The following is a 14,339-nucleotide window of genomic DNA, read 5'->3' on the forward strand; positions in this document are numbered from 1 at the left end:
GATGGAGAACTGAGGGGCACTTGTACCTTTCACACAATAATCCTAAACAAGCATCAGCTCTCCAGTGGCTTTGTGACTAGGTTGTACTTGTGTCTCTTCTGTCTGAGACTGGCTCATGGGGGAGAGGGAGGATTGTAGGACACAGAGAGAAATCTGCAGAAAGCTATTCTGGAAAATGGACAGTATAGAGCTCTGCTATTTATGCAAGTGTGCTAAAATTTCCAGTTTGTGACTGGTATAACACACCTAGAGAAAAAGAAAGAAGCAGTAAAAGGGGAGGGAGGGAGGAATAGATAAAATGTTGACCATTCTTACTATATATTAATAAGAATATAGGATTAGCACTAATGAAACAAACAAAAGTTAACAAAATTTTGCCACTTATACAAAATAACAGTTCTCTATCTGGCTCATTATAGAAATTATATCACTGTAAGTAAGTCTATGAATTATATAAATAGTTATAAAACATTTTTGTAAGTACTGTTTTGTTCACGTTATAACTGAAACAAATTATTACAGAAACCAATGTTAGCAATGGTAGCTCTTTCTGCAACATACTCTGTCTCGTGTTAGCATCTGAGCTCTGTTTTTATGTATGATCTTAATAACTCCCGGGGGCTGGATCCATGCCTCTCCATCGACTTGCACTGGAACCCCTTCATCACCAAGTATGGTGATCTTTACTGACCGACACTGGAAAAGAACAAACACATTATTTTACAGGGCAATAAACACTGCTGAGACTGACAGGCCACCTGTAATCTGTTGATTACGAGGAGCTGTGGCTTCTCTCCAGAACTGTCTCAGGAATTAAGCTCTCCTATACATCATTCATCATTGAAGACAATTTGTTACCCGCTAAAAGCAAAACAATGTCAGTGCTTTATTAATGTATAGGGTGGTGGTCATTGAGAGTCCTGCTATTGCCAGAATCCCAAACTGCTGCCAACCATCTTGCATGCTTGCAAGTAAGCAACAAACCTGAGCTATCCTGTGGTGCTGCAGTTTGATGACTCTGGACACTGCCATCTGCATGCTGCCAAATACAGCAACAACTTCTAAGATTTTATCATCAAATGATGGAGCTCCAAATATCTGTGAGGAAAAGAAAGTATTCCATTTTTGATTGCAAATCCAGTGCTTAGATTACTATGAAACACAGATTCATTTACAGATTTGTTTTCAACATTTAAATGCTCTAAATTCTTTACTGTAGAATAACTACGCTGTTTCTCCAAAGTCATAGGAGTAAGATACCACAGACAACAGGCAAATATCGTTTAAAAAAGCAATGCTGATACCATTTGAAATATCTGGATGACAAGGCATATCCTTATATAGAAAAGATGGCATGCTTCAGAATGCAGATTAAAATTGTTTTTCAAGGCAAGATGAAAGGCCAATTAAAATCTCTGCTTGGGTAATGTACTTAATATCTAAGAGGTTCTTGAAGGTAGGAGAAGGTAAGAGAAATAAATGCTTTCCTTTTCTTCTCAGAAGTGCTTATCTGTTTATATTCTGAATTCTCTGGAAACCAACATCCGAGTCCATGCTCTGCTTGGCTTAACAGGGCTTTGATACTGAAGACAATCTTGTTTGTGCTGTCTATAATTATCCACTGTAAACAAGAAAACCACTTCTGTATGGAACAGATGTCCTTCTGTGCAGCCAAGGTGCAGAATTTCCTCAGGCTCACACAAAGCACGGGAACTCTGGCCACCTGGTGTGCTGCTGGGGAATTCAGCCTCAGGGCAGATCTCAGGCTGCACTTCAGCTGGGTCTGGTGGGTGATACCATGCTAAGGTCACTTGAAGCTTGGCTATTTCATCTTGATATGCAATAAGGAGCAATGAGGGAGAAAAATCAGCAGGAGACATCACTTCAGTAAGAGTTTAGTGGGTAGGGAGATCACCTCTCTGAGCAGTACTTGGACTCCCTTAGTTGGCAACTTAGGGAGAGTAAGCTGCATCAGTACCACCTGAGACCAGACTGAAGAAAAACAGTTCTCTGTTTTTCAGATTTCTCTGAAATCCCTCTGATTTCTTTTTTCCAGTTTCCATGGATTTTTTCTATTTTTCACAGGAATGTATTAACATCTTGAAAAGAACCAAGATCATGATTCTGCAGTTCTATAAGAAAAAGTGTGGAGAGTTCTTGATCCAGTAACTGATGTTTACAGGGCTAGCTCTGACACGTGTTAAGAAAAAACAGCTGTAAAATTTCATTTATTTTGTGTTGCCATTTCAGCAAAAGGACAGGAAACACTCAACTAAGTCTTCTGCTGTGTCTCTCCACCAGTAATATCTGTACTGAAAACCAATCTCTTTTTTCTCCTTTTTTTCCTTTTAAAGGCAAACCAATCTCTGTGGATCAACATTCAAATTGACTCCTTTCCTGTTGCAGGTCAAGTTTCCAGCCTGTCTTCTGGACACCAAAATTACATGCCGTGCTCAGGCCAGTCAGGGTGCAGATGCCCTGCTTTGCTCACTGTTAATGTTTCAGCAATCATCAGAGCTGTCAAGGTAACATCTTTCATTTGTCCAGACAAGCAGAACCAGCAGCACTTCAGATCACCATTACCTCTTGATGTAGAGTCATTCAAGACTGCACTAAAGCAGTGAATTATGCTCCTAACTTTGGCCAGAACAAACATGTCACTCTGCTGGCACATCTGCTCACTAGAAGACTAATAATATCAGTAAAACTGCTCCAGGACACACACATTTGCTGTATACCAGTATGAAAGCTGAGGCAAATCTTCTCTCTCACTGAAGCAGTCCAGGGAGAAAAAAACCCTCCTGAACAGGGGCTGAGCAGATGTTAGAGCAGCTTTCAAGTTCTGACTATGAACATGGACTATATATAAAAGCTTTAGATATCCATTGCCAAATATAAATAGAATTTACATCCTCTCGCATATACCAAAAATAAGAAAAGGAACTAAAACCTGTCTAAATTTCTTTTTTCACTTTTACATATGTGTATATTTATACACATATATAAAACATATATATTCATATGCAATTCTATATGTATTATATAATATAAACATGCAATTACATACAATAGATATGATATTCAATTACATGTTATATGTAGATATGTTTTTATGTATGCATTAAAAAATGAAAGGATAAAAACTCACAAGAAACATAAAATGTTTTGGCCAAAGAGTCCTGGATTGTCTACATCAAAATCACAAGCCAGCTTGCAACTACAATTTTAGGTGATTCAGACATCACACATTAAATCAGGACATGCAGATTAGGATAATCTGCTAGTAATTACAGTTGGTGAGCTGTGAGTGAAGTGGGTAGGGGCAGTAACACTGTTCCAGGTTGTAAGGCATGTAGGGATCCATGTGATGAAATGTTTCTTAGGAGTTGAAAGAAAGAGGGGAAAAAGGTACCTTAAACTATTTTAAAGGTTCATTTAAAATAATTTTCAAAAACCAGTTTACAACCCTGACTAAATTATCGGACACTAAATGCATCAGTCTTCATTTTCTGAATCACCATCCCTCACAGCAAAGCTGTTTGAAGAACAGGAGGAAAATTAAGGTATAAACTTTGACTGATTATCCTGTCTACCTTGCTTGTTGTTAGACTATATCAAACAGAAGAATCTATGCTTTGAGAAACCTTATTTACAGGCATCTGTAAAACAATATAGAGAAAAATTACTTGTCCCTCTGTTTATAAAATTAATTTCTAAAAATACTCATAGAGCCATTTAAAAAACAAAATTATTATGCTTTATTATGAATATTTTGCTGGAATGGACATGACAGAAGAAAATGGACAGTAAAAAATCATGGAACATATTTTCAGTTTAAAAAACCAGCAAGACAATACAAGAACTGAAACATCCTCCTGAAATAAGAGTTGTTATCCAAACTACATGCTACTACTTTTAAAATCAAGTGAGAAGAGCAGTTCATTATATTTATTGCTGGTTTTGCCCAGAAGGTTAAGTCTCTTTAATGCTACTTACATCATCTTCTTTGGTTCCACCCCAGAAATTAGTCCCACCAGCATAGCTGGGAATGTTTAGCACAGCTATGCCCTGCAGGCTTGGAAGGGGGATGTACTGTCCATCACACTGTAAGGGATAAATGCTCCTTCAGTACATAAATAATATGATAAAAGAAATCAGTAAAGAGTAAGTTTTAGCACATGAAGTTTCAACACAGCTGGCAGGGGACAACAGAGTCTTTAAGAGGTCTGGTACAAGACTAGTCCCTCCATGCAATGCAGCACCTCTAAAACAAACCTCTTCTTTCCAATCTTAGCAGAGGTGAAAAATATGTAGATCTACATGCTGTAGTATCTACAGCAGTGGTGCTCCATGAATCTTGAAAGAAACATTTTCACATCCCTTGTTATGAAATTTCTCATGCACTTTGACCATGGTCTGTCCATCAAGGATTAAAAATCTTTTGCAGTAAGAAAATCAATCTCCCTGAGTGCGCACAGTAAGATTGCCAAGGACATTACAAAAAGATTCATTTATACATTTAGGAACTAGTCTTCCATCCTATACCAGCATTCCCAAAATTGCAATTGCAACTTGTTATTTAGTCAAATCCATTTAAACCAGGGGCTGGAGGGTGGGTGTCAAGAATATCCAATAATATTTCTGGCCTAACCACAAACATGTGGTTAGCTGTCAGTGTTTACATGTATTGTTGACTTCCTGCAAAAATAACTTCACTCTCCTCCCAGAAATGCAAAGATAAATCTAGGACTGACCCCACAGGTGTCACACTGGCTGTAGATGGGAGTTGTTGATTTTGCAGGTAAGAGGTCGCCCTTATTTCCAACCATCTAGTCCTTCCTTCTTACTGCTTTATCCCCCAAAACACAAAAGCAACTCCATGTCCTGCTCAACACGATCATGGGAGGGCATCAATCTCACTTTGGGCCAAGAGTAAGTTTACAGGCACCAGTGAAACCACTGTTGACTTACAGCAGTACAACTGCCTGCAGGGGGAAGCCCAATGATCTCAAACCATTCCACTGGGAGTCAAAAGTGCAGTCCTGCAGCAGTGCCACAGGCATGGAACTGAAGCAAGTTATACACAGGTGTCACTTTATGGATCATGAAGTTGCCAGTCAAGCTGCCTTTAATGAAGATTGCTAGATGACTGCATGTTACCAGTCCTCAGAAGGATCTTAAAATTATACAAATGAAAAAAAAATCTAAAGAAATAAGGACAAAATCTGTAGCATCTTTATCAGGAGGAGAAAGAGATGCAAATTATTTCCAGAATGTGCTTAGTGCTCTCTTTTTGTGATTTAATCTTAGCAGCAAGACAGAATGTAACATTTTAATCAAAATGTGTCAGTATCCAAAATATGGTGTGATATTAATAGATGCTGCACAGCCATTTGTATTACAGTAGAAGTCTGCTTCTAGTGCCTGAATATGCAGGCATAATATATCCAATAATATGCAAGACAACAGTAAATGTGCAATTTTTACTTGCTGACTTACTTACAGGAATATTAGGAAAAAATATGGAAAGGTCAACAGTATTATTGAATCTTATTTGAATCCAATTCAAAAGATCTTTAAATTAGACTTCTATCTCCAGTATACATAACGTTCTCTCCTGGCATTATTTTTGCTAACTACTGCATAATTCCTTGATAATTACTCAATCCTTAGCTAACAGCAATCTGCTGCTACCAGACAAAATCCTCCTAAATCTCAGAGTGAGAAAGAGCTCCAGTAACCTAAAATTATTCTTTCAACTTAAAAAGTTAACCTCATATAAATATCATAAACTTCCATATGAAATAGTTAGTATGAAATACAAAGAGAAATTATATATGTTATATATAATTTTGTCAAAGTCCATCGTAGATATTCTTTGGGTGAAAAGAACAATAACCATCCTATACTCTTTTTCTGCATTTGGGAATCATTTATATCTCCTTTAAGTTCCCAGTACCATGTGGAAGACTTAGATTTTATGTTAGAACTTAAAAGCCAAATGAGAACTATGTTTAGACATGGAATTTGTTGTTGCTTTGATAATATCTTGCTTTTTCATGTGAATATTAGAGAAAGTCTCTACTGCTATAGCTGGGCTTCTTGCAATGCATATTCAGAATCTCCTCCCTTTTGTCAGGAATGTTCTACTATTTACATGCTCTTCCTATATGTGTAGCTTTCATATACTTTCAATTGAACCTGAAGGATTAAGACTACTTATCTCTTTTCTTCTCTTAATTTTATGGTCATTTCTGTGGTTGCCATTAAAACCTGGTCTGTCTTTTTATACAGTGAACATTAAGAAATATATCCTACCTACACAATTTATTCTCTTTTTTCAACCCAGTAATTACAACAAACTGAGTAGTTTTTGATCTTAAATAATACTGGGCATTTTTTGATCTTAAAAAACTGACATTTTACTCAAAAACATGACTTGGAGGACCAACTTTTACATAGCACATCTTTACACAGGGCCTTTGAGGTCAGCTTGGGTTGATGTAAGTACAATAACAGGTTTCAAAAATAAGCACTAATTCTTCACTACACATTGTGCCAGCAACTTTCTCCATAAATAAAATTTACCTCAAGTTGAACTTTTTGTTCTAAGTTCTTGTAAGTTCTCTGCAATAGCTCTTTTGTGCCAAGAACTCCATACCACATCATGTTTTTCGTCCGACTTCTGAAAGCAGGCAAAACAAGATTCACATATTGACATACACACATTATTGTGTCTTGCATTTGTAAAATTAAGAAATTCATATAAAGAGATAAGGAAAAGAAAAGAATGGAAACATCTTGGCTCAGTTACTGGCAGAGTAATTATATTACCTGCATTTTTCAGGGTGCTCTTCTCGCTTGTTATTAAATTCTAGGGAAATTTTTGCATCTAACCCAATTCCAAAGTAGTTGTTCATGACACATTTTTCTGAATATCCCTCCCTGTTAGAGGAAAAGAGAAAATCGGGTTTACATTAGTACAGAACCTGGACACGCAAACATCTTTGACCAAAACTGTGATTGGTCACAGAACAGAATATGAACTAAGATACTTCAAGAGATCTTTCCTCTGAATCTTCCTAAGTAAACTGGTTTGGGCTGAAAAACCCAGCTCTGAAAGATTACTGTCCTCCTCCTCCACCTGAGCAAGGTATAAGTAAGCAAATGTCTCCCCTTATTTTCAGCTGCTGCAAAAGAATTTGCAATGCTCATAACTAACCCAGTACAATCCAGCTTGTTTTCAGACATTGAAGTCTACTGCCAAATGATGGCAAACAAGAACTTCATAATGCAAAAAATAAGAGACTACAAAAATGTGAGAAGGATGCCCTTAGGGAAAACAAAATAGTACATTTAGAAAAAAAATATTTCTTACAAGGAATCTGGATCCGGGTCAATAAACGGCGTAGCACCAAATGGGTCGATGTTTGCTAGCAACATTTTGCTAATAATTGAACTTCCTGCAATGGAAGCAGCTAGACCAGCCCTTAAACCTGATTAAAAAAGAAAAAAATAAAAAAACAACAGAACAAAACAGAAAGAAAATAATAAAAAAAAAATTGTATTTGATAAATAGACAAACATATAATATAAGCCACATACTGAGAAACAAAATTCATTAAATCTGTACAGGGAAAGGTTGTGATTCTATCTCAATTTTTACTGGTTATCTTTTCAGGTCTCTGGCTCTCTTAAGCAGAAAGGCAGCTATGCTGCATTGGGGTGGCTCTCACAGGTAACACCATGGAGAAAGAAAAAAACAAAGAAAATTTAGGGTTTCAGGCCCACACTCACTGCCTGGTATACCAACCAGATGGGTGACCTAACATCCAAAAAGACTGCTAGAGCTTTTCATTCAGTTTTCTCTTCATCTCCTAAATGTCCATGATTTTTCTTTTGTCCTATCCTTGGGAAGCATACATAAGGAATATTCTCACCATTTTTACAACTGGCAGAGCCATCATTTAACGTAATTTGTGAAAGCTCATGGGTTCAACATGCCTGCTTCGACTAATATCAACTTCATTCCACAAAATACTCAGTAATGCATGTAAACAAAGCAAAATACTAACAGCTTTCACTTAAATTTGCCTAAAGAAAAAAACATAAGCTTGGTTCCACTGTGTTTTAGCTATACTATTAATTAAGTTAATTAAAACAGAGTTTTACTAGTGCTCTCTAGGATTAATTCCATTTGGAGCAGAACAGATAGTTTTTCATTTATCAATTGATTTTAGGTAAGAACAGAATTTTTTTTCCAACTATTTTACAGAGCAGCTTTGTGTGGTTTCAGTTATCCACTTCCAGAGAGATATCCACAGACAGTTCTTACTCAGAGGGTTGAACTTTACATAGCTTTGTCCCTCAGCCTCTTCATCCTAATCCATTGATTAGGACAAATGATAGAAGGATTTGGGGGTACCTGTGGATGAAAAATTGGATGTGACCTGGCAATGTGAGCTTGTGGCCCAGGAAACCAAACATGTCCTGGGCTGCATCCAAGCAGTATGGACAGCAGGGTGAGGGAGGGGATTCTGCCCCTCTGCTCTGCTCTGCTCTGGTGAGACCCCACCTGCAGTGCTGCATCCAGTTCTGGGGTCCCCAATATAAGAAGGACATGGACCTGCTGGAACAAGTCCACAGAGGGCCCTAAAGATGATGAAAGGGCTGGAGCACCTCTCCTGTGAAGACAGGCTGAGAAAGGTAGGGTTATTCAGCCTGGAGAGGAGAAGGCTCCAGGGAGAATTTATTGTGCCCTTTCAAAATACAGAGCAGATTTATAAGAATGATTGAGAGACTTTTCACCAGGGCTTGAAGTGACAGGAGAAAGGGCAGTGGTTTTAAATTCAAATAGGGTAGGTTTAGATGGGACAAAAGGAGAAAAATGTTTGGGATGAGGGTAGTGAGACATGGGAAGAGGTTGCCCTGTAAAGAGAAGCTGTACAAGCCCCACCACTGAAGTGACCAAGGTCAGGCTGGATGATTTTCTGAGAAACCTGATCTAGTGAAAGATGTCAATGCCCAGGACAGAGGGCTGTACTAGAGCATCTTTAGAGGTGTCTTCCAACCCAAACCACTTGGCATTTCTATGATCCTGAATTTTACTTTTCATCCTCCAGGATCAAATAAGGCACTTCTGCTACTTCTGGTGTTGTGCCAAAGGATCAGAAATATGCTACATTATTATGCATTTTCTCCTATACAGTACCACACAATGTATGGTGTATGTGTATGTCAGATCAAACGAATTCATGCATAAAGTAAAAGTCATTATTTGACAGCAAGCTTACCTGGACAGATAATCCTCGTGTTAAGTACTGGGAGGTTTTCCTTGCTTGCTGCCAAAGCTGGAGCAGAGAAAGAACCTGTCTGAGAATGGATACCTCGGCTTGTACGTCTATCAGGAGATCTTGGTGCAGTTTTAGCTGTGCAGAAAAAACAGAAGTAAGAACACTAATTAGACCTATTATGACATTATCAATACATAATTTTTACAGCCCTGAAAATATATCAGAAGCATTAATTTATTCTGTTACCACTCCATGACAAAAGTCCTTCCCCCTCACACCACAGTTTTTCTTCTAAATACAGTAAGAAAACTCAGAAATATATCAAGGGAGAAACACAAATTAGAATGAGCAAGTGTGCATGGCACTCCACATGACAAATTCCCAGCTTATACTTCAAGCTACCAGCAAAAGTATTATATATATTAAATGGAAATATGTTCATAAAAGGTATTATATTCACCTTAAAATGCAACAGTATTTAACACTGCAGTAAGCTTCTGATAAACATACTACTGAAATAATTAAATTTAAACTTAAATTTCATCTATGTTTATTTATAAATATACACATATCATACAATATATTGTCATTTATAACAATTTTAATATAGGTAGTTCCATGTCCTGTAGGTTAGAATATCTGTCTTATCAACACCTACAAGATTTTCTTCAAGCAGCTAAAATGGGCCCATGCCTGCATCAGATGCTGAAAAAATCAGAGAAAACATCTTTATTTACAGCCAAACTGAAAACTGCAAGGGAAGGGAAAAAGCCATGTCCATCTTTGCCTTCTGCATTTAGAGAGATTGTGGGAGGCATCAGTTTTCCATCATCTTTTTCCACAGAAAAACTCAGAAAACAAACAAACCAGCAATTTCCCAAATAATAAACTTATTTATTAAATTTCTTCACAAGTTGGATCAGTGAAACCTTGACAGATATCAATGTTTAGTAGCTGTTATTGACAAAGGCTCAGGAAAAGGAAAGGGAAGAAAATCAAGGGGAAAGAGAAGATATTCACAAAGCGTAACTGGAAGCTCCGTGAGGCCAGTTATCCTCTGGCTGCCTCTGGAGGCAATGAAGAAGGATTGGCTTTGCAGAGGGCTGACCTTGGGTGCTGTAATTTACTTTCCTGGCAGGACTGGTTTCATGCAGCCTCAGAGAATATGCCAGTGCCTGCTTCAGCCTGGGAAAGTCAATCTTTGTGCAATTCAGCCCAGTGCCCCAAGGAAAAAAGTTTGGGTATTACCAAATGCTTTGTTATAGCATTTCCATGTGCATGTAGAAAACTCTCGCACAACAGATGGTCACAGACAGACACTTCTTGGCTATCTCTGCTCCAAATTATCTCACATGTTAAAACTTCAGCTTAGGGCAACACCAAACTTTACCATCTGAAGAAGCTCAGAACAAAAAAATGAAATCATTTCAAGATAATGTGATTTTTCCTCTCAAAAGATGAAAACTAATCTGTCAAAAATAGAATTAGTAGGACTAGCACCAAGACAACAGCAGGGAAACAGCACCAGGAATGTGGTGGGAAGCATACAATGCATCCTTTTCAATGGCAGGAGTGAGACAAATCAGGTCATGTCAATCATAACTTAGCCTGAGAGTAATGGGTGTACTGTATGAAGACACTTATGGAAAGAAAATGTTGAGTGGGAAAATCTAAAGACAAAAGGATTAACTAGAACAAGGGTTTAGACATTGTGTTCACATCACTTCAGGTCAGGCTTTGCCCATTCATGGGGATTTTTTAAAGTGATAATAATCTACATAGAACTGTAAGTGGAATGGCAAACTCTTCACTTTCTTGTATCCATGAGTAAGATGACACACCTTTCTGAATGACTTGCTGAAGTCAAACAGAAATTATTATACACAGGACAAGGAAAAGTGGGTAAATTTTTCTGGATTGTTTTATATGAAAGGACTGACCAAGTGGACTAAAAGTCATCACCTTCTGACTTTAACACCTGCATAACAGCCATAGCAGTTATCACAATATGCTACAACAGTGCATGGTAGCAATACAACATATTGATTTGTATTGATGCATGACAAAACACTGGAATAATGTCAAAAAATAAAAAGAAATAAAAATGGCAAGTAATAGCTAGCAAAAGTCATTAAATATTTAGATGAAGTTATTAACACACGGAAAAACATCATCAAATGACCAGGAAGATCCTTGGAGGGTAAAATATAATACTCAGAACAAATTAGCATTCATTTTTCATAATACTACTGAAAAATTCACAACACTGTTCACACAGTCTGTTCTCTCTGCACTTGCAAACAAGGCAGTTGTATTAAATAGGAAAATCAGCAGAGCAGCTGCTCTTTATTTGACAGATGAGACTCATGGGAATAACTGCAATAAAGATAAACTTTTTCTGTGAATGCTCTGATAAAAACAACAGAGCCCTAATGAGTAAAACTGATGTTTCAGTGCAGATAACTGAATTCATGTTCCATGCTTTGTCCCTAAACATCTATCGTCCAGTGACAGCATTAATATGCACTCTATTCCACACACAGAAGAATAATACAACTCCCCATTAGATGCAGAAATTATACCGTCAAGAAACAAGGAATTCAGTAAATTTCTAGACCTGAATATCTTTATTATACAGTTATGGCAGTAGGACTGGGTCAACTGTAGGGCCAGCATCCTCTCTCAGCTACTATTGAAAAGGGGCAACCATCAGGTATTGATTCCCATAACCAAGAGAAAATGAAGAGACCAGTGAAGAGACAATCACTGGAGAAAGCCTGACATGTTTCTGGAGAAAACATGAGATCCTGGATCAAGAGAAGCCCCAACAGCCCAGTGTCTCATTTCCAAAGTAGAAGCTACAGACACAGGCACCAGCTTCAGAGCAGAGCCTTGTGAGGACAACTTTTGAGGATTTTAGTGTGGGTTAGGGTGAAAAAAGGAGATGCAAATCACAAAATACTTTTCTCATTTTGCCCCAAAAAGTTTCTCACCAAGTATCTAGAGGATGGGCTTTGATGCCACCAGCTACCACTGTTTCTCTATGACTCACAGATCATTTTGTGGCCTCACCAGCAGGACATCACTATCCATTTTGATAACATGGAAAAGACTGAAATTTCCACTGCTAAGACGCAGCTTTCCTAAAATTTCTATGTAGCTTGAGAATCTCAGTCTACAACTGAGACATGCTATTGCCACCATCACCTAGGCTCTAGGCTTTGCTCAGGTTCATGTAGAAAGATAAGTGTAAACACTGATTAAACAGGGATTAAATTCAGGCACTCCTCTCCCCAACAAGTGCCTCCTCAGCTTTGTAAATACATTCCAAAAGACTGTTCATCTATTATTTCCCACACTTTTCACTTACCTTCTATTTATTCAAATCTATTGGAATTTGTGAGTAGCTTCCAGTTAAACAGTATTTTTAATTATGGAACCAATCATGCTCCAAATACAACTATAAGGAGATGGAATATTTCTATTTTATTCCTAATTTACTCACTGGATGGAGACTCAAGTTCCTTTGTATCTTCCTCTTTTTCCTCTTCTTTGGATTCATCCAATTCTTTGCTGTATTCCACTGGAGACTGGTTCACTTGTTCTTCACTATGAGCATTCTGCTCATCCACAACTGTTATTAAGAGAAAAGACAAAGTCTCAAGGATTCTAAAGAAAAACTGCATATATTGAAATAAGCACTTTCTTTGGTAGCTTTTAGCTTTAAAATATCAACAAAAGAGTTCCATCATCAATTCAGTGAAAGAGTCAGTCAATTGTTTACCAGCTGATAAAGATTTGCTGTCAAAAATTTTCATTTAGTGGAGGCTAATAGTTAAAAGAAATGCACTTTTATATGTGCACACATGTATGTACATAAGTAGTTTCACCTGCAGAGTCATCAACATTCAAACAAGCTGCATTTCTTTTCCTTGCAGCTTACACAGATAAAATTGTGCATCACATAAGTTTATCTGTGTAAGAATATAGAAATCAAATTTTATAATGAAAACTTATTCCAGTTAGACAAACAAACAAGCAAACATACCAATATTGCTGGGAGCATGGGAGGGGAAGGGAGAGGTTATTGGCACACCTGGGGAAAGGACCAGGATATTGAGACAGGCTATTACATCACCCCGCAACAATTATCCTATCCTATTCTACCAGTCTGGATCAAAATATTGCTGATGTGCACCTTTTTCTGCTTGTTCAATGATCTGCCTCACAGCCTTCTTCAAGCTGTTTGCTCGGAGCATTAACTGTTGCCTTGGTTTGAAGAGCTTCTGGGAAGACTTTGAGACACACTCTGCTAACTGCTCTTTACTTTCAGACAAGGATTCTTCACTTGAGAACTCCTCTGGTTCTTCTTCCACGATGGGGGGAGCAATGCCTGGGAGAATGGGAGCAGCCTGGGCTTCTGTGTGAAGAGCCTGGAGCAATAGGTCCAGCTTTTCATTTAACTCTGAGCACTAAGACAAAGTGGAAAAGACACACACATGTTAAAAAAAATTCAACAGTGAACATGTGAATATTTTCAGGAAATATGGTACCAGATTATATATGAAACTGCAGGTGTCTTTAGTGTCTATGTAATTTCTTAGGTGAAATCCAAAAAGAGGTTCAGTGTTTCAGAATATCAGATTATGAGTAGGCCTGCAAGGGCTTTTTGCAGACTCTGTGACAGTAAACCAGATTAGATCAATTATAATGCAAAACCTCTACACTTAGATTCAAATAATACTCCATGATAAACTCAGCCTGCCCCATAATTGTATGGATTGCATCCTACCCCCTCCCAATGACTTGCAGCACAGAAAACCACCAGAAGTTTGCCCATACATGGTTTTTCAGTACCTCAGTTTTGAGAGGTATCTATCAGCTGTTAGACTGAGACGCATGGGGGTTTTTCTGCAATACAGTTGTATATTTAAGCAAGTGAGTTGTCACAGAGCAAGTGGCTCAAGCCAGATCAGACACTGTGAAATGCCAGAATCAGACACTGTCAAATGCCTCTCCCCAACACTAAGTAATTGCTGTCTCTAG

At 37.8% G+C, this 14,339-nt stretch overlaps 1 protein-coding gene across 2 annotated transcripts in view; it reads right to left on the reverse strand.

The window, feature by feature from the left end:
• Positions 1–14,339, reverse strand: part of DGKH (diacylglycerol kinase eta) — a 148,928-nt gene that overhangs the window by 14,990 nt on the left and 119,599 nt on the right. For both annotated transcript variants that reach the window (XM_066571432.1, XM_066571435.1), the window contains 9 exons: positions 13,492–13,765; positions 12,799–12,927; positions 9,294–9,428; positions 7,379–7,496; positions 6,835–6,945; positions 6,589–6,685; positions 3,997–4,104; positions 985–1,098; positions 562–696 (listed from right to left, as the gene is read on the reverse strand). In XM_066571432.1, the coding sequence (XP_066427529.1) occupies positions 562–696; positions 985–1,098; positions 3,997–4,104; positions 6,589–6,685; positions 6,835–6,945; positions 7,379–7,496; positions 9,294–9,428; positions 12,799–12,927; positions 13,492–13,765 (1,221 nt within the window). The remainder of the gene's footprint in view (positions 1–561; positions 697–984; positions 1,099–3,996; positions 4,105–6,588; positions 6,686–6,834; positions 6,946–7,378; positions 7,497–9,293; positions 9,429–12,798; positions 12,928–13,491; positions 13,766–14,339) is intronic.

This window comes from Molothrus aeneus, chromosome 2, assembly GCF_037042795.1.
Source record: "Molothrus aeneus isolate 106 chromosome 2, BPBGC_Maene_1.0, whole genome shotgun sequence".
NCBI lineage: Eukaryota > Metazoa > Chordata > Aves > Passeriformes > Icteridae > Molothrus > Molothrus aeneus.